This window comes from Eublepharis macularius, chromosome 11 (genome assembly GCF_028583425.1).
Source record: "Eublepharis macularius isolate TG4126 chromosome 11, MPM_Emac_v1.0, whole genome shotgun sequence".
Classification (NCBI taxonomy): Eukaryota; Metazoa; Chordata; class Lepidosauria; order Squamata; family Eublepharidae; genus Eublepharis; species Eublepharis macularius.
Window position 1 is genome coordinate 86,054,458 of NC_072800.1, and position 21,139 is coordinate 86,075,596.

The 21,139-nt window shown below is 45.8% G+C and overlaps 1 protein-coding gene across 2 annotated transcripts in view; it reads right to left on the bottom strand.

Moving 5' to 3' along the window:
* The window catches only part of SCN5A (sodium voltage-gated channel alpha subunit 5), a 306,477-nt gene that overhangs the window by 178,165 nt on the left and 107,173 nt on the right, over positions 1-21,139 (bottom strand). For both annotated transcript variants that reach the window (XM_054990894.1, XM_054990895.1), the window contains exons 10-12: positions 17,326-17,505; positions 14,125-14,505; positions 3,474-3,606 (exon numbers count right to left, since the gene is read on the bottom strand). In XM_054990894.1, coding sequence (XP_054846869.1) covers positions 3,474-3,606; positions 14,125-14,505; positions 17,326-17,505 — 694 coding nt within the window. The remainder of the gene's footprint in view (positions 1-3,473; positions 3,607-14,124; positions 14,506-17,325; positions 17,506-21,139) is intronic.

The window sequence follows — 21,139 nt, forward strand, 5'->3', positions numbered from 1 at the left end:
AATGCCAATTACCACCTTAAGGTCAGATAACAATTTTCCCCAGGCCAGTTCAGCTAGGGAACCTGATGGTGTTTTGTCATCTTCTAGGCATGGAGCAGGGATCACTGGGTGTGTGTGGGGTGGGGGGGGGAGGTAGTTGTGAATTTCCTGCATTGTGCAGGGGGTTGAACTAGATGACCCTGGAGGTCCCTTCCAATCCCCCCGCCCCCCTCCGCAAGCTCCAAATGAGAAATTTGGAGAAACAATAGGAGAAAATTCAGACTTCTCCTCCTTTCAGGCATTCACAATCCGTCAATGCAACACTGCGATAAAACACTGAAAAATGTTATTTTGGTCATATTAACAGAAGCGTCATTTCAATGCCATGGGAACAAAGGAACAGCAGCAGGAGGAATGCCACCCGCTTTGTATGCCAAAGGCCGCCAGGTTCAGTTCTCCCCTTAAAGGAGCTCAGTCATAGCAAGGCTGGAAAAGACCTTGCCCTCCCCAAGAGCTGCTGCCAATCGGAGGAGACAATGCGGACTGAGACGGACGAGGGGGCTGACTCAGGGAAGCATGACCTGTTCGGAATGCCAAGCAGCATTCATACAAGGCTTTACCGAGCACAAAGCATTACACATATATTATTTCAATTTAAAGAAAAGGAAAATCTGGAGGAGGACAAGGCTTTATGCGTGACGCTAAGCATCAGATTCCCATGGAATTTAGAGATGCCTTGGAAGATATCAGAACTGGAGGGATTACAGAGCTCGTGCAGAGCTCTGTAGGTGGCCTTGGGGCAGCCACTCCTCTCAGCCCCAGCTTTGAGCTGCTGTAGCAGTGGTGAAGTGGCTGGGCTGCGAATCAGCGCTCTGCTGGTTGGAAACCCACCACTGCCATGAGCTCTGCAGGCGGCCTTGAGTCAGCCGCTCCTCTTACCCCCAGCTCCCCAGCTGTATTATGGGGATGATAATAACACTGAGAGCTGCTGTAGCATAGTGGCGAAGTGGTTGGGATGAAAAGCAGCACTCTGCTGGTTTGAATCCCACTCTTGCTATGAGCTCTGCAGATGGCCTTGGGTAAGCTGCTCCTCTTACCCCCAGCTCCCCAGCTGTATTGTGGGGATAATAATAACACTAACATTGTTCACCACTCTGAGAGGGGCACTAATTTGTTCAGAAAGTCAGTATATAAGCACACTGCTGCTTCTGCTGCTGCTATTGTTGTTGTTATGATGATGATGATGGATAGAGAACTGTAAAACTTAACTATAATGCCATTCTTAGATGGGACCTTTTCAGTCATTATTTTGACGTTCCTGACTCATGTACCGGGAGAGCACGCTAAGCATGAACCTCTTGGTACATGTGTCCATTGTTTTGTGCAAACAGGAGAATGTGTATTTTCCAACTTTGGTACACGCAAAGCCCTGATTTTTGAATGCATGTATCTGTGCATACTGAAGTTGGCAGATATGTGTGTTACCCTATTTGCACAAAATGGTAAACGCACATATGGAGAAGATGGTATGTAGAGCCCCGTGGCGTAAGCTGCAGTACTGCTGTCGAAGCTCTGCTCGTGACCTGAGTTCAATCCTGGCAGAAGCCAGGTTCAAATAGCCAACTCAAGGTTGACTCAGCCTTCCATCCTTCCAAGGTCGGTAAAATGAGTACCCAGTTTCCTGGAGGTAAAGTGTAGATGACCAGGGAAGACAATGGCAAATCACCCAATAACAAAAAGTCTGCCAAGAAAATGTTGTGATGCGACATCCCCCCTATGGGTCAGTAATGACTTGGTGCTTGCAAAGGGGACTACCTTTACCGTTATCTAGCGCCCCTTCCCAGTTCATGAGGTGGTAATGCCAAAATGGTAACCACTGAAAAAAACTCAACTGAGTCATGTAAAAGCAGGATGCTGGGAGATCTTTTTGTCCCCAAAATGCTGGTTGAAGGGGCTTCTGTATGGGATGCCTTTAACCTTTAACCAGCAGTTTGTCTGGATAGTGCAGTGGAATACGTGGGAGCTTTGTCCCCTATAGGCTACAGTTGACTCCTGATGACCCAGACTGGGCCTCTGTTACAATCTTCAGAATAGGGAACAAGAAGTTACTTCTTCCTGAAACCCTTTTCTACTCTGGGAGATGCAAATGAATATTAGAAGTGTCCTCTTTCTTGCCACATGGGGACTCAAATGCCAGCTCTTGCCTTATCCTTTTAATGCTCATAGATCCAGAGAAGTTAGCCATATTAGTCTGTAGTTGCAAAATAACAAGAGTCCAGTAGCACCTTTAAGACTAACCAGCTTTATTGTAGCATAGGCTTTCGAGAACCACAGCTCTCTTCGTCAGATGCATTTTAATGCTGACGGCTCCTATCCCTGTCCTGTTTCTTCCCACCTCTTTCCTTACTAGAGTGGCTTCTGACTCGGCGCTTCTTGCTGGACTGCCCTGGAGGCTTTCTCCTACCTTGGATCGGGACCATGCTCCCCGGTGCTTCACCTTTCAGCAACGTTTTCACTAACCTGGCATTACCCGTCAATATAGGCTGGGACTTTCAACTGTCTGGGGATTGCCCAAAGACAGCGCCTTTCACGAAGATGTTTACATGTATTTTAATCTATGTATTAGGATGTTTTATGATTTTAAATTGTATATATGATGAAATATGTTTTTAAACTTGGTTGTGATCCGCCCTGAGCCTGCTGACGTGGGGAGGGCGGAATATAAATTAAATATAAATAAATAAAAATAAGATGCTCTGCAGGGCCATCTCTATAATGAGGCAAAATGAGGCAGGTGGCAGATTTTCAGGGGCAGCGATGCCTTCCTGTGCCTTCCAGGTAGTAAGTAATGAGAAAAGATCCTAGAGGGCTTCTGCCTGTCTGAACAGACAATACAAGACTAACCTTGATGTCCCAACGTACAAGGCAGGCTATTATACAGTATAACGGTCTGATTCGGTATAAGCCGAATGGTATAATCCGAATCAGACCATCCGCTGGCACTGCTCTCTTCCATTCCCCAGGCACCTTTCAATACAGCAGGGTATACCTTGCATGGCCAATCTAGTTTCCTGAACTCTCACAATCGTGTGAGAGTTTGAGAAGCACTTCAGAAGAGCCAGATCTCGTCAGATCTCAGACGCTCAGCAGGGTTGGCCTTGGTTAGCAATTGGCTGGGAGACCTCCAACGAAGACCAGGGTTGCAAAGGCGGGCAATGGCAAACTACCTCTTGCCATGAAAACTCCACCTGGGGTTGCCATGAATTATGACTTGAGGGCAGGATTTCATTTTTTATCACTGTCCACGTGTGGTTTGCCATGCTGTGTTTCAAGGAGGGAAGGCAGCATATTAGCGGCTCTGGCTCCTGTGGGGGAAGGCAGGGAGATGCAGAGGCACTCTGGAGCGGCATCTTTAGGTGGCACCCCCCTTTTATGCCATCACAGATTTTCTGATCGTACATAGAATGCGGTTCAGCTCAAAGAAGGCAACTTACCTTCCATGGCGCTGGTAATGATACTGACGGCGCTGACAGCTCGCTGCCTTTGAAAATGCTCCTCTGCGTGATCCACCGAAAGGCGCTGGGGAGACAAAAGGTGCTTCTTGCTCACTTCTTCCGATGGAGTGGTCTGTTTAGACAAACACATCCACTTTAACTTGACACACGTCCAGTTTCTAAATAGCCAGACATTTGTACTTGCTTATCAGTTTTCATTTGTTGCACTTGTAAAAGGCAGAACCTTGGGTTTAGAAACTGAATCACCAGTGGGAAAGAGATTCTCAGGTCTGGAGTCACTATGAGCCAAGCTACAAGTGACTTTTTTCACATGGAGAACACCTGATCGTTTTTGCAAGCTTTCCTGGGAACTGTCAACCTAACCTACTTCACAGGTTGTTGTGAGAATACATCAGAGGAGGGGAGAATGTTTTAGCCAGGGGAGGGAAAACTTCATAGCCCTGTTCAGGTTTGCTTTCATTTTGTTCGTTATTATTCCCATTGATTCTGTTAATACATTTATTTTTGTTTCCATTGGTTGGGATGGGAAACACATCCAGCTGCATGTTCTTTGCTTGACACCCAATTTTGGACATTTCTCTCTAGGAATTGCATTACTAATTCAAGGGTTCCCCTTGCCCAATTTCAGTCTTATAGGAGAAAGGGACCCAACTCTATAGGCTATTGAAGGCAATATGGCAATTAAAGGCAACACAAATGGCAATTAAGGACAATATTCAGAAAGGAATTCACTGAATGGCATTCATTGTTGTTCATAATCATTCTCATTACTTTAATAAACAGGTCTCTTTGTGGATTAATTTTTTTCTTCACTGACAATGAACATTTTGCAATGTGCAGCTCTTAACAAATCTCAACAACTAATATTTTTAATGAACAAAATTAAATAGTTTCCAGTTTTGTCAAGAGTATTAAATTAAAAAAAATATTAAACTTTTCTCAAAATTACTTTTGGGGGTTATTCCTCCCCCCATTCAGTTCAAAGTTCACTCCAGATGAAGTTGGAAGGAAATTAGAGTGAAATATGTCTCTCTGGTTCTCTTTTACATTTCTTCCCCCCGATAACAAGCCCGGATAAACTGAGTTATAATAACAGCGATTATTTGCACATCTTCAGCTAAAGCACGATCCAATTTCTGTTCCTGAGAAGCGAGGCAGGCGAGTCTTCTACCTCTAGGGGCCAGCTGCAGCTTTGCTCTCAATGGACTGTGAATACCACACAGTGATTTCTCAGCCATAGAGGAGACAAATGCTTGCACAGACTCATGTAGGAGTCTTCCCAAACCGAGTAGTCTTCTCAATTGAGGGAGAATCTGGCTGGCGCGCTGGAAATTCCACATAAACCCAGCGATCAATAAGCCAACATCATGGATGTATTTACGGAATGCCACCACCAGCTCTTTGCTCATTTGTACCTCGGCCCCAAAGGAAGACACCATAAAAAGTATTGTGCCATCCAAGAAAGCAAGAGAAAGGCACAACCAATGAATAACTTAAACCTGTCTCCTGATGTGTCGAAATTATTGTGTGAATTGGCTTAAAGGCTCTTCTACTCTAGAGTTCTATTGCCTGTCAGAGCCACTTTAAACATGTCAATGTACTTCCAATGTGCTCTGTCCTCTCTGAAAACGTCTAGGAATAGATGCGAAAAGGAGAGCCACAGCACTAAAGATTTGCGACTGACTGCAAAATGCAAATATGTCATCTGCAAATAATGCTATTGCAAAATCTTCTCTGGGCTGAAGCAATGCCACAAACCAGGCAGCACAACCGTTGCCTGTCAAAAGCCTGAAGGGCTAGTTCCCTACCCTTCAGATCAGCGTATTTTTGTTCTTGTTTATGCTTCATACAATTGCTGACTCTGTGGGCTTCACTGGGGGGTCTGATGGTGACACCACACTGTTCATATGACTGAACATAACCTTGGCCATTCTTACTGTGAGATCTGTAGGACATTACTCCATTTACTGATTTATTAGCTAGTTCATTACATTCACATTGTGCCTGACTTTCATTATGAACCTCAAGAGGTTCCCAGGAGAGCCAGTTTGGTGTCGCAGTTAAGAGCGGCAGGACTCTAATCTGGAGAACCGGGTTTGATTCCCCACTCCTCCGCTTGAAGCCAGCTGGGTGACCTTGGGTCAGCCACAGCTTCTCAGAGCTCTCTCAGCCCCATCCATCTCACAGGGTGATTGTCATGAGGATAACAACAACACTCTTTGTAAACTGGTTTGAGTGGGTGTTAAGTTGTCCTGAAGGGTAGTATATAAATCCAAGGTTGTTGTTGATGTTACAGGCACAGACTTGCTTTGCTTCAGCAAGGTGGCTGCATTTTGCTTCAATTTGTTTATTTATAGTCAACCTTTCAACAAAAAGGCCCCAAGTGGTTTACAACACAAAAATAATTTTAAAAAAAACAATAAATGCAATAAAAATCAGTAAAAACACATTAAAACTCAATAACTAAAAAAATCAACATGTCAGTATCCCACTCGTGCTGCAATCCTTGCCATGCCATTTCTAAGGTCTAATTCAAAGGCCTTTCAGAAAGGGCATCTCTTCAAAGCCATCTGGAAGGCCTTTAGGGAAACAGCTGTACTCAACTCGAGGGAGGGAGTTCCAAAGTCAAGAGAAGAGACAAGAGACAAAAATGGCCTTCCCAGCATCCCTACCACCCAAACCTCTGTGAGGGCTGGTTTCTGAAGGAAGGCACCCTGGGCAGACTTCAAGACACAGGTTGGTTGATAGTGGTGGAGGACATGACAGTAGGGAGGATAGTGGTGGAGGACACCTTCTAAGTGCCCTGACCTGGATAGCCCAGGAGAGCATGATCTCATCACATCTCAGAAGCTTCAGCTAACTTATGGCAACCTCTGGTGGGGTTTTCATGGCAACAGACTAACAAAGGTGGTTTGCCATTGCCTGCCTCTGCAACCCTGGTCTTCACTGGAGGTCTCCCATCCAATTACTAACCAAGGCCGACCCTTGCTTAGCTTCTGAGACATACTTTGTAAACCACTCTGAGTGGGCATTAAGTTGTCCTGAAGGGTGGTATATAAATAGAATGTTGTTGGTTGTTGTTGTTGTTATTTACAAAATCCAGACAAGGAAAACGGTCAAGAAACTGGAGGAGAAATAAATATACTCCCGGGGATTGCATTGGTGGATGACAGCTTTCCCTCTCTGTTTTGATTGTAAATGTTTCCCACTTGATTTGTCTTAATCTTATGGGGACAAATATATTGTTCTGCAATTTACATATAAATGAGGATCTATAGCACCATACAGCGAATCTCTCTTCTGAGAGCTTGCTATTAAGAATACGGAGAGAAGACAGAGTACATGCAGCCTACAAGCTACATTTTGGTACTGGTACCGTTTTAATTTACCACATAGAGTGAGGATCTCTTTAAGTATAAGGGCGAGGGCTTAGAGAGGCCAGAGTGTAAGCAATAGGTCTAAGAAAATGCTAGCACAAACGTGACTGAGTCCTCGACTGAAATACAGACTGTTACATGCCAGAATAACATCACATCTAGGGAATGCTGAGTGGCAGCTATGGCTCTGTGGACCACCACCTCCCAGAAAGGTTGCTGATTCTGATCCACGTTCTCCTTGCTGCCTTTGAACTTCCTCTCCCTTTGTGCTTTCCTTGCAAGTTTGCTTTGTTGAAATTCGGTGGCAACGGCTACAGTAGCTGCAAGTCTTACTCAGTTTACAGTGAAATCAGCATTATTCCCTCGGTGGAGAAAGTCTTAGGCTCCATTTACACGTTACAGAAGCTTCGTATTCACTGGGGAGAGTCCACAGCTCAGCAACAGAGCCTCTGCTTTTGCATGCAGAAGGGTCAGGTTCAGTTCCAAGTAATTCCCAACATAAAAGGACCAATCAGCGGATGATGTGAAAGGCCTCGACTGGAAATCCTGAAAACTGCTGCCAACCTGAGTAGGCAATATCGACCTTGATGGATTGGTTCATTATAAGACACCTTCGGGGGTTCGTGTGACTTTGTATCACACGTGCAATGGAAGTTTTATGCTTCCCAGATGCACACTGGCTCTTTTCAGTTTGTGACCACAGCATGCAGGGAGAAGTGGCTTTAGCCCCACCCCCACAGCTGTTTTTGCATCCCTGCAGAGCTCCTATTTTCTCTGTTGTCAAAATCACATTACTTATATGACCACATGTTAAGTTTCACAGCCAAGCCAATAGCAAGTCCATAGAGTAGTTCGAGGACACAAAAACAGCAGGCGGTGACGGAGGACATTGCAGCCGCTTTCCCCGACATGCTGCGGCTGCAAATGGAAAAGAGTCAGTATGTATCTTGGATGCACAAAACTCTCATCCCACGTGTGATACAAAGTCATCGTGTTGGTTCCCTAATGAGCACAAGGACTTTGAATCTCTCTACACAAGATGCCTTGGTGCGTGTTCATCAAGTGTAGGGAGATACAATGTTAGCTGGGAAGCATAGTTTAAAAAGGCAGAGCTGGCGGAGATCGCTCCTCAGAGGGTTTGTTAATTTTATCTTCGCCTCCCCAAAGGCTCTGTCAATTTCACCTCTCCAGTCTAAAAATGTGTGGGATCACAACCAGAGGACAGCGAGGAATGGAAATGGGCTGGAGCTGCCTTCCAGAGCCAGAATTGGACCTAGAGAGGTTCTAATGGGCAGAAGTTTCCCTTCTGGCATTTCACAGTCCCATCACACAGCTCCAGTGTAGAGCAACGCCTTTGCCCTGACGCCAGCTCTGTCCTTTTAAACTATGCTTCCTGGCTAACATTGCATCTCCCGAGAAATGTTCTTCAACTGTCAGATGTCTCATGTAGAAAGACTGTGTGTAATTGTGTAGATGCAGCCTTAGCCAGCCTCAGATCCCCAATAAAGCATCCTGTCCTGGTGAGAAACAGAATGATACTCACAGCTCAGCTTGCCCCATCTTAATGCTGTCCACCGATCTCCGATTTGGACGTATAGAACCCCCCTGAGAAACCCACAGACAAGCCAACTGCAGAGGGAAAAAGGCTAAACATCACAGCATGTTTGTTCCATAGGTAATTTTGCTGGAACTTTCCTGCATGCTGAACATTTTCATCTGTCCATTTTGGCAGGCCTGAGATTTTTTGTTTTCCTGTCTTGACCTTTGCAAATGTTTTTCACTGACATACGAATTCCAACAGGTGCGATGTCGGTAGGAATAGATCTGACTCCTACAAGTCCTTTATGCAAGGGAGGAAGCAGGCAGTACTCCTGACAAAACTGAAGCTGTTCAACTACTTAATTACACGGCGGCTTGGAAATGATCTCCACACCAAGCATGAAGAACAGCTTGGGAGTAGGCACCACGCCAACCAAACATATGTGGTCACTGGGAAGAGCAGTGAAGTTCTGTCCTAACTATCAGTATATAGATGGATCCACATCGGACGAGTCAAGAATATGCCACACATGGTCTCCGAATGGAAGCCAACTCTGGGTTCATTTTACTAATCTGAGCTAAAATCAGGTTCTGTTAGCGAGGGTTGTTAAAAGAAATTCTCTTAATTTCGCTTTACTCTATCTCTCTCTGAAGTCCAGAAATCCTTTTCTTTCCCTCCATTTAGGAATTTGAGGTCAGTTTCTAACCAATTCCTTTCTGATCAAAGAGAAATCTGCAGAGAGGAGGGGCAGGATGAGAGGTTCTAAACACTAGTTTGGTGTAGAGGTTAAGACTCTAATCTGGAGTCGGCAGGTTTAATTCCCCACTCCTCTGCCTGAAGCCAGCTGGGTGACCTTGGGTCAGTCACAGCTTCTCGGAGCTCTCTCAGCCCCACCTACCTCACAGGGTGATTGTTGTGAGGATAATAATAAGACACCTTGAGAGCCAGTTTGGTATAGTGGTTAAGAGCGGCAGGACTCTAATCTGGAGAACCGGGTTTGATTCCCTACTCCTCTGCATGAAGCCAGCTGGGTGACTTAGGGTCAGTCACAACTCTTTCAGAGCTCTCTCAGCCGCACCCACCTCACAGGTTAATTGCCGTGAGGATAATAATAAGACAATTTGTAAACCGCTCTGAGTGGGCACTAAGCTGTCCTGAAAGGCGGTATATAAACTGGATGTTGTTATTATTATTTTAAAAGTTCAAATTTTCACTCTGTAAATGCTCAGAGGCAGGCAATGTCTTCCCAAATCCTTCCTATCTTCCTGCTTAAGCACCACCCCACCCCGGGGTGTATAATTTAAAACAACTATAAGTGCTGAAGTTACAAAAGGGCACCTCGTTTTCTCTTCAAAGAGAAATGACAAAGAAATCCTGTTCTTAAAAGAGAAAAGAAAGAATAAGAAGAATCAATAGCTAGATGAAAAAAAGTGAATTTTGGAAAAAGAAATTCTCCATCTCATAAGAACCCTAGTATTAGACCACTGAAACAAAATTCACATGGTCAAATAACAATGCCTTTATTAATATAATATAATAATAATTAAGCAAGATTCAGGTCCAGTAGCACCTTAAAGGCCAACTAGATTTTAAGGTGTTACTGAACTCGAAACTTGCTCTTCCACTAAAGACCAACATGGCTACCCACCTGAAACTATAATAATAATTAAGTACCATCAAGTCTCAACCGAATTATGATAATCCCTCAAGGGGTTTTCAAGGCAAGAGATAGAGGTGGTTTCTCTGCATAGCAACCCTGGTTTTCTTTGGTGGTTTTTCATCCACATACTAACCATGGTGAGCCCTGCTTAACTTCCAAACTGTGATGAGATCCAGCTAATCTGGGCTATTCAGGCTGCTACAATGCTTTCATTAAAAGGTAGGTAAGGGTGCAAGCACCAAGTCATTACTGACCCATGGGGGGACGTTGCATCATAACGTTTTCTTGGCAGACTTTGTTATTGGGTGATTTGCCATTGCCTTCATCTACACTTTACCCCCAGGAAACTGGGTACTCATTTTACTGACCTCGGAAGGATGGAAGGCTGAGTCAACCTTGAGCTGGCTACCTGAACCCAGCTTCCGCCAGGATCGAACTCAGGTTGTGAGCAGAGCTTGGGCTGCAGTACTGCGGCTTACCACCCTGCGCCACGGGGCTCCAATAAATGTTCTGAAGGCAGATGCATGCTTACAATGAAGATATTATAGGTATCTTCTTTAAAGAACATGACAAAGGACACAGAACCGTTTGTCAAGACTGCAACATAAAGTTAATTCTCCCTCCTTTCTTTTATAATGGGTACCAATGAAAATGTATAATGGGGTTGGATCTAACCAGCTTTTTCACTGGTGAAAAAGGGAGAAATTTGTTCTTTTAGACGGTCAAAAAGGCTATGTTGAGGATCATTGGATCTGCACAGACAAAACCCGTATGTGGCAGCAGTGGTAACATGAAAAGGAATCAGGCAAAACTGAATAAAAAAGTAGTCTGGGTCCAACCCAATGCAAGATCATCCCATCGTGCATTTTTCTACCCCAGCAACAGAAAACAGGCTCCCCACCGATGACGGCAGAGACACGAGTAACATGATCCCACGACGCTTGTTTCCAATATTCTGCATTATGTGAGAGGAGAGTGGAACTCAGGGCTGCCATTTTTGGTAGCATTCCCGTATTATTCATCATGTCCAAATCCACCCTCACATAGATTATTCTGGACCCTGACTGGTTGGGGTTTTTTTTAATGTTAGGGAACTAAGGAAGGTACATTCATCTGAGTGCAGACGCTGTATAGCAATAAGAAGACTTCCCTTCTGTCATAGTATGCATTTTTTTTTATGCTTTGTAGCCTGTGATAGTTCCTTGCACTTGGCCGTAGAAAACGAATGTGTCTAGATGGCTTGCCGAACTGGAAACCCTCTTCGTTCTCCTGCTCAAGAGAGAGAATCCGATATATCATACATGAGTGAGATCAGGGCTTTTTTTCAGCAGGAACGCGGTGGAACGGAGTTCTGGAACCTCTTGAAAATGGTCACACGGCTGGTGGCCCCGCCCCCTGATCTCCAGACAGAGGGGAGTTGAGATTGCCCTCCGTGCTGCTCGGCTGCGCGGAGGGCAATCTCAACTCCCCTCTGTCTGGAGATCAGGGGGCGGGGCCACCAGTCATGTGACCATTTTCTCCGAGGGCAATGCACTGAGTTCCACCACCTCTTTTCCCAGAAAAAAAAGCCCCAAGTTAGATCAATACCGTTACATTGAGCGAATCCCCCAAAGGGCTAAGGTTGGTTTCACTAAGATTAGCCCCACTTCGAAGTTATCTTTCTCTTCCGCTCTTACATAATTGTCCATAATGCTTCTCCTTTCCTCTGTGTTTCTTGCAGTAAGCACGATAAGCACACAGTGACCATCTACCGACTTCTGCCGACTTGCAGGACTAGTTAAGATGAAAGCAGTCATCTTCTCTCATTTATGGAGAAGAGGGCTTCGAACTCTAGCTCTCTAGCAACCAGATGGGACTATCTGTAAACAAATGTAATTTGCTTCCAAATACTAAACAATGAAAAAAACAACCGTAAGAAGTCTGAGGTATAGAAACAGCTTGCCATATTTAACTGTCTTTTCCTGTTCCCAGGGAATTCTGATAACTGGGATTTCAGCAAGGAAGGGTGTTAGAAATCTCTAATAAAGAATCCTCGGTGCCTTTTCTGCATTCCCAGGATATTTTGGAGGAAGCTATGATGGCCCAGCTTGAATAATAATGATGCATACCCAGAGCAGATAAAACTTTTGACTATAAACGATTTTGCTTCCTTTTAAGAAAGTGCAGACCTTAACACAATTCAACGCTGAGTTGCATCACAGTTTAGTCTCAACGCTGGAATCTTTCTCAAAAATCTGACTCTACAAGGCCACAGCCTTACATCCATTTCGTTTCGAGTTCATTTTGCGTGGCCACGACAGATTAAATTCCAAACCTGCTTTGCAGAAGCAAGAGCATCCTTCCCTCTGCTTCGTCAAAATGAGCATCTGTTGCTATAGCGCCTCGGTGAGATTTCCTAGACGACCACGGAGGTGCCAAGAGTGTTTTCCAATGGCTGCCCACTCCAGCTAATTTTGAACAGACTTTACTTCTTTTTTTTTTAAAGCAGAAAGTAGCATCAAAGGAGAAGCCTTGGCAGAGGTTCTTTTGTCATTTCGGCGCCTGAAACTAATAAAGCACCACACGGGCCAATACCAAGGGAAGATCCCTTGATGGGATTTAAACCAATACCTCTTTGTTAATAATAAGTGTTCTCATCTCCCGCCGACTGAAGTGGGAGTCGAGAGCCCCATGCTTAGCTCAGAGGAACAACAACTGTAAATGAGCAAAACGAAGAACCACTAAGCTGCTAATGTTCAGCAGACGTGGTTCCGAGACTGTATTAATGAATACACAAATAAATAAAGGATCGTTCATAAGCAGCACACTTCACAGTTGGCATTTGAAGGAAAAGGTTATGCCGGATACAGGCAGAGCTTGAGTGGTTCCACTCCGTCGCAATTCACATGAAGTTTAAATAAACAGGAAAGGTTCAAAACAAAAGGTGAAGAAGGGCAGAAGTGGCTCACAGTCCCGTTAGAGCTTACTATTAACTGCACTGCCCTAACCCCTTTTCCCCGCTTATATTTCCATAATAAAGGAGCAGCCATTTTCTGACTCCTGCTTGGAAGGATGTTGGGGGGGGGTGAAGTAAGAAAAAAAACATTCACGTCAATGGGGTAACATCATTTCTGGGGCAAACCCATAAATGATGGCATGCCACTCTAGTATTCAGCAGAAACTCTATGGTAAAACCATATGGTGTGATGCCACTTCCAGGTTCAGCCCAGATATGATGTCATGATGGTTCCCTCCCCAGTCTCCTACTGGCTGGCAATCCTACTCAGGAGGATGAGAAGGAAGGAACCAGGTCAGACAAACAAGTACCCTGGAACAACCCACGACAACAATTTTTCATTGGCCACATCCTTGGCCCTCACTGGGGCATATTTGGCCTTCCTAAATATTCCAAGTAAGGCTTGAGGGCATTTTCGAGCCATAGCCCCACTGACTCAAGTGCCATCATCCCAACCAAGATCTCTTTGTGGAGCCAAGTTTTGTATTCAGCAGGGGGTATATTTTTGTGTCTTTGAGGATAATGGGCCACTGGGATTCTTATTTAATTCTAAATGCCCAAGGACCGAAGCGCCCTGACCTGGATAGCCCATGTGAGCCTGTTCTCGTTATATCTCAGAAGCTAAGCAGGGTCAGCCTTGGTTAGTAAATTGGATGGGAGACCTCCAACAAAAACCAGGGTTGCAGAGGCAGGCAATGGCAAACCACCTTTAGTTAGTCTCTTGCCATGAAAATGTCACCAAGGGTCATCATAAGTCATCTATGACTTGAGAGCACTCTCCACTGCCACCAATGACAGAAACATTTCATTGTCTGGCAAAGAACCATAAGTGTACACGAGATCAAACCCTACACAGTATCTGATTTATCAAGCCATACAAAGCACATCAGTCATGAATAGAAAGGTTAGTAAATGCCCTGATTTTCTGGAAGCTTGCAAAACTGGGGAAGCAATTGTCAAGAGGCTGGCAGCCCCAACATGTGACTGATGGGCTACATGTGGATTGACAGGTCATGACAAGAGCTCGACTTCGACACAAAAAAGAAAAGTGAACTCACCGAATCACCAGCTCCAACTTTCTCCACCATAACTGGGGACAACAGGTTGTCTGTTGGAGAAGTTGGATCTGGACTTCCTCCGCCTCCGATGAGCGACACCACACCATTGCAGTCCACCGAGGAGTTCCGCTTGCCGTTGAGTGTGCAATTGGGAGAACTATGGCTCATTTGACTCTGCACGCTCAGGCGCCTCCCATTCCTTGGGACTAATAAGGATCCACGCTGGCTTTCGCTTTCCCCGGCGGTGCTAATGTCATCGTCAGCAAAGTCCGCTTCGGAGCCAATATCCCTGCCACGCAACCGGAAGCTGAAGACACTTCCATGACTCGCCTTCCGCTTCACCGAATTTTCCAGTGAACCAGAGGTGAAACCCAGGACAGTCTTGAAGGATCCAAAAGAGAAAGGGGAGTAGGGGGAAGAAGACAGGGTAAAGGACGTGAACGTATTGCTGCTATTTGGAGTTATGAAGATGAGTCATTTTTCCACCATATTTTCTTCAGATGGTTCAGCATCTAGTTTGTTTTTAAAAACTGCTTTGAGAATGGACAGAGAGCAGCAGGCCAGGGAATGCCACCCAAAGTGAGCTGTGCTACAATTATGCTCCCCCATCACCTCTGTGCTGGCAACTGGGAAGGGGCAGGTAGGGGGGTGAATCTGTCCTTGTTTTGCACATACTTTTGCAAACATTCTCAGCTACGAAATTTGCTTCTTCTCCAAAAAGGTTTTCGCCACCATTTTGCTACTTGTGATATTATCGGCCCGTGCTGGCCCAACCAGAGGCCTTCAAGTGAGTGACTCATGGCAGGTCAAACCTGCCTCCATCTCATGCAGCTTTTGCCATTGTGCATGAACACAAATAATTGCTATTAATGGTATTAGATCAATAACCTATCTAGTTTCATGCTGTCTCCAGGCTCTAGCAAAACCCTGAGATCCTTTCCCCTCACTATTCTTTAAACTGAGGCACCAACGGTACCAAGATCTATACATGCAAAGTGTGTGCTCACTAAACTGTGCATCTCCCTGCTTGATCTACTGCATTTCGTGGGCAGGTTCACAGGTGTTTTTTCCCTCCTCCATTTACGTTAATAGTCCGAACCACTTCTCAGATGGAGAAACAGAAGTGTCGGCCAATATGGTCACAACCACAGCAATTTCCATGATAGCTGGAGAAAGCAATTCCCCCAGTTGTGGAAACTGCTGTAAAATGTATCCCATCATTTCTCACAGTGTTGTAATCCACACATTGGTAGGCATGAGGTTGCCCAAACAGTGCCGCATGGAGAGATTTTAGCAACCAGAGTTGCTGCATAAGCTGGCCCAACTGGTATTGTGAAATAAGAGGGGGAAGAAATGGAAGGGAACAACAACACAGAAGGTAACAATAAACATTTCTGATCTGAGCTATTTTATAAAACCCTCTTGACGCTGATTCCCTTCGTCAATAAGGCAGGCCAGACTTTATCGACATGAAGACGACCCAATCACGCTCTTCTCAAAAGGTGCCAACCACCCCTTTGCAAGGAAGATGCATTGTACACTTCAGCACATGCCTTGCCATGGTTTTATTGTGTGTGCGTGTGTGTGTGCGCAGATGACAAATTCAAGAATGCAAAATGAAAAGCCAACTCATCAGTAAAAGGAACAAGCTGAGAAATGTGTTGCTTTCTTCCACGCCCAGAATGACATTTCGCTTAGCATGCCAAAGCCCATTCAGAGCAAAGCAACTTGCTCCGCTGCTTTGGCACTAACAATCTCGTAATTAGAGAGGCAATCCACTCAATTAAACAGGAAAAAAAGAATAAAGGCTCTCAAGGAATAAAACAAAGAAAGAAACAAAACAGTCCATTCATGTGTCGCTTAAGAACAGGATAGATCTGAGAAGCTGAGTGCACGCACACTCACATGGTGTCATCTGTTTGGCATGGCCGTTTCTATCTGTGGCATATTTTCAATGCAATCGGCAAGTAAGCTCACTAACAATTAAGTATCAAAGATTTTTCACAGACCAATCCTGTTAATTGGAGAGGCCCCATACTGGCGGGTCTGAAGAAGAGGCAAGATAGATGCTCAGAATGAAAGAAAACAAGTACAGGAGGGTTACTACAGCTCCCTGTTGTAGTATCCTTGGAAAGTTCAATAACATTGTCGCTACTCACATTTCTTTGCTTGTGTTACTGTGTTCAGACACCACGCAGAGGGTTGTTGATGATCAGGCACCACCTGGCTTTTTGCCAAGCTCCCTCCCTCCCTCATAGCCTCCCCACCCCCAGTTTCATGAGCCATCAAACTCCAGTTTGCTGTGACATCTGAATGCAGGCGCCAGGGCTAGAGATGGGCACAAACTGGGAAAATTCTGAACCATGTGGTTCGTAGTTCGTTACATTTCACGAACCACAAACTTTCATGAACTTGCCCCAGTTCGTGAACCAGTTCATTTGGTTCATGAAAACATCACTTCCAGGTCAGCAGAACATCTGCAGAGAGCCCCCCCCCGTTGCCTAGGAAACTGATTGATCTGGGCCAGGCTGTGTGCAGTGACGAACCAAAATACGAATCAAATGAACTGGGCTGAAATTCATCACGGTTCGTGAGAAATGAGCTCTCACGAACGACTGGTTCGCGAACCGTGAACTGGCCCGGTTCGTGACAAGGTTCGGTTCATGCCCACCTCTATCAAGGACCAATTGGAGTCTGTTTCTTCCTCACATCTTCCTTTACTAGAGGACTGGAAAGGAGCCAATGTAACACACTCCGTTTCATCTGAGCCAGCAGGGCTCTTCTGATGTTATGTTCTTTATGTTAATTTAGCATTTAAGAATTCATTGGTCCTGGGTTCTTATGCATTGGGCTACCCTTCAATTTGCAATGCCACAGAGTTGGCAGGCAATTGAAGGGCTACCTGCAGAAAATGGGTGCCTCCATTCACAACCTACCCACATATTTACCTATGCAATCCAGAGATCTGTGTACTACAAGAAAAAGATTCAGGTAATGTAGAATATACTTGCAGACCAATTGCTGTAGATGATTCTCATGGACTGAGTGGGGCAGGCAGTCTGCAGATATATTGCTCTAGGCAGTCTTAATCTTGCGCCTTCACATTAGGGAATCATTGCTTTCTTATTCTCACACACAACAACCACTTCCAATGGGATTTTCACCAAAGTCTCCCCTTTGTCATACTAGGCAAAGACTAACCGTCCTCCGCTGGCCATCTTCCGATTCAGATTTCAGACCTTTTTGGTCTTCCCCATAATCTTCTGTCCCTGAGGATTTCTTTTTTCTTCTTCGGCTTCTCCGTTCTTTGGAATTTTTCGATGCTAACGGTGACATTTCGAAGGAGCTAAGCGACATTGAATCAATTCCCCGAGCTAATGCCTACAGAAATCGGAAAAGAGCAGAAATATGCAGCTGCTGCTGGGGGGGGGGGCATGTAAATAATTTTTAACAGCACAGGCGACCATTCATCATCTGCACAGCTCAAGTTGTCACTGGATCGCACCTAAACCCAAATGCAAAGCCAGCATGCGTGTTCCTCCTCAGGTAAAACAGAAGAAGCCACAACAGGGGATTTAAAGGGGAAGATAGGTTCGATTCATACCCCTAAGGGGGCAGTTGGTCCACTAGGTTTTGTGAAGGACTATCAAAACCCTTCCACCAAACATGCAACACTGCGTGCAAGTTAGCGGTCTACGGGGGGCCTTGCATTCATGATGACCTGATTTACACTATTCTTTCACCCCAGAAGAAGAAAGGGGAGGTGGTACAAATCAGGCCACCACACAAATGAGGCTCTACAGGGCCCACCCAGTGCCTACCTATCACATGATATGAGATGCCCATCAGAGAGGAGGATTTCCAAGAGAGCCAGTTTGATGTAGTAGTTAAGAGTGGCAGGATTCTAATCTGATTCCCCACTCCTCCGCTAGAAGCCAGCTGGGTGACCTTGGGTCAGTCACAGCTCTCTCAGAGCTCTCAACCCCACCCACCTCACAGGGTGATTGTTGTAGGGATAATAATAACACACTCTGCAAAGCACTCTGAGTGGGCATTAAGTTGTCCTGAAGGGTGGTATATAAATCAAATGCTGTTGTTGTTGTTGTTGTTATTCCACCATGCCAACTAAAAAGCTGGACCCATGACAATCCCGGGTGGGTTGACCAAGGACCGCTTCACAAACATGCGTCAGAGCTTGAGTCTGGCCAGACATTGTCCCTCTATAGCCCATTACTCGTCCAAGTGCAAGGCAAAGAAGTGCCAGCTTCTCTGCCTAGGAGTAGATCCAGAGGAGTTAGCCATGTTAGTCTGTAGTAGCAAAGTAGTAAAGAGTCCAGTAGCACCTTTAAGATTAACAGTAGCATAAGCTTTCCAGAAACACAGTTCTCTCAGTGCATCTGACGAAGAGAACTATGGTTCTCGAAAGCTTATGCTACCGTAACGTTGGTTAATCTTAAAGGTGCTACTGGACTATTTACTGCTGTGCCTAGGAGTGACAGGCTGGCGCTGACCACAGCCAAATACCGGAGTGGAGGCAAAGGTCAGCTTCCCACCACGAGGCCCTACTTTTCGAGAAATCTCTGCTTCTCCCCAGAAAGCAGAAGCAACGGTGCGTGTTATTTCTGCTGATGCAGTGTTTGCGAGCAAAATCTTATCCCACCAAGTGACAGAACCAGCTGTGACCGAGGATCCAGAGCGATAAACACAAACTGTGGGCTTAAACCCCCCCATGTATAATATAGAGATAAGATAGACTTTTCTCCGCTGCGTGCCTGGGCAGCCTCCTCTCTGCGTCAGCTATCTGGAGGAATCACGGCAGGGAGAGACTGATAACACCAAGAGGTGCTAGAAATCAAACTGAAGCCAAATTAGAGGGGGGAAAATAATACAGAGTCTGGGAACAAAAAAGAAAAAAAAACTCCAATAGTCATGGAAAAGGAAGCAGATGACTGCGGGGGGCGGGGGTTAAACAGGTAAAGACCTGGATTTTTCTTTTTTACTGAGTAATTTTTCAGTCAAACAACACATTATACAAAAATTCTCAAGTGGCCGAGTGGATTAAATCACTTGGACTACAGATGGGAACAGTGATGCAAATTTGCTATCTTTTAAAAACTAGTCGTTCATTATTATTTTTTTTTAAAAAAGCATAAATTACAATCTAGCATAGTGTTGTTACAGGGAGGGGGATTTCTTCTTCCAAGAGTCACTTTTTCAGACTCAGTCATTCCTGTTATTTTCCTTTTTTTCTCTTTCAAAAGAAGAATTTCTTTCATTTCTTTTTGAAGAGAAATCAATGCACCTTTTAGTAACTTCAACCCTTGCAGCTGTTTTAATTTAATTTAATTTATTATTATATTTATATTCCGCCCTCCCTGCTTTCGCAGGCTCAGGGCGGATAACAAATACAAACATGTTTAAAAACATTTAAAAACATTAAATATAACAATTCATGCTGCCCAGTGGTTCATACATGCCTCTGTGTTTGCATAGGGGTGATGGTTTAACCCCCCCTTCACGGGGGGGGGGCGGGCACTGCCCGGCGTTAGCCATATGCCTGGCGGAATAGCTCTGTCTTACAGGCCCGGCGAAATGCAAGCAAATCTTGCCGGGCCCTTGTCTCGCAAGACAGAGCATTCCACCAGGTCGGGGCCAGGACTGAAAAGGCCCTGGCCCTGGTCGACGCCAGGCGGGCCTCCCTAGGGCCAGGGACACTTAAAAGATGTTTTCCGCCAGAGCGGAGAGTCCTCCGGGGCTCATATGGTGAGAGACGGTCCCTCAGATACGTCGGTCCCAGTCCGCGTAGGGCTTTGTAGGTTAACACCAAAACCTTGAACCTGATTCGGTACTCCACTGGCAGCCAATGCAGCTGGCGTAGCACCGGTGTAATATGCTCCCACACCGGTGCTCCAGCAATGACCCGCGCTGCTGCATTCTGTACCAGCTGTAACCGCCGGATCAGGCCCATGGGAAGCCCAGCGTAGAGCGCGTTACAGTAATCCAACCTAGAGGTGACCATTGCTTGGACCACTGTAGTCATGTCACGGGGAGACAAATAAGGGGCAAGCTGCCTGGCCTGCCGAAGATAATAAAAGGAAGACCTGGCAACTGCAGTGATCTGGTCCTCCATCTTCAAGGAGGAATCCAGAATCACCCCCAGGCTCCTAACCCTCGGGGCCAGTGTAAGTGCTGCCCCATCAAGTGTAGGAAGCCGGGGTCCCAAAGCCATCTCCCCACGACCCACATACAGGACCTCCGTCTTCGTGGGATTCAATTTCAGCCGACTTTGTCTCAACCAACCAGCCACAGCCTCAAAAGCACGCTCCAGGGCATCAGGGGCCGATCCAGGCTGCCCGTCCAACAACAGATAAAGCTGGGTGTCATCCGCGTATTGGTGACACCCAAGCCCGAAACTCCGCACCAGCTGGGCGAGGGGGCGCATATAGATATTAAATAATAATGGAGAGAGTATCGCTCCCTGTGGCACACCACAAACCAGTGGCCTACGAGATGACACCCTCTCCCCGAGCGCCACCCTCTGTCCCCGATCGTGGAGAAAGGAGACCAGCCACTGCAGTGCTGTCCCCTGAATCCCCACATCGGCAAGGCGGTGGGTCAAAAGCTCATGATCGACCGCATCAAACGCTGCTGACAGATCCAGCAAAATCAGCAGTGCTGATCCGCCCTGATCCAGATGTCTGCGGAGATCGTCTGTGAGGGCGACCAACAATGTCTCGACCCCATGTCCCGGGCGGAAACCAGACTGGAAGGGGTCTAGGGCTGAGGTCTCCTTCAGGAAATTCTGCAGTTGCTTCTCTGCCGCCCGCTCAATCACCTTCCCCAAAAACGGAAGGTTGGAAACTGGTCGGTAATTGAGCAGGTCAGCAGGATCTAATGATGATTTCTTCAGAAGAGGCCGTACCACAGCTTCCTTCAGCGCCTTGGGAAAAACCCCAGAGCTCAAGGACAGGTTTATAATCGCCTCCAAGGAATTCCGAAGCCCGTCAACACTGGC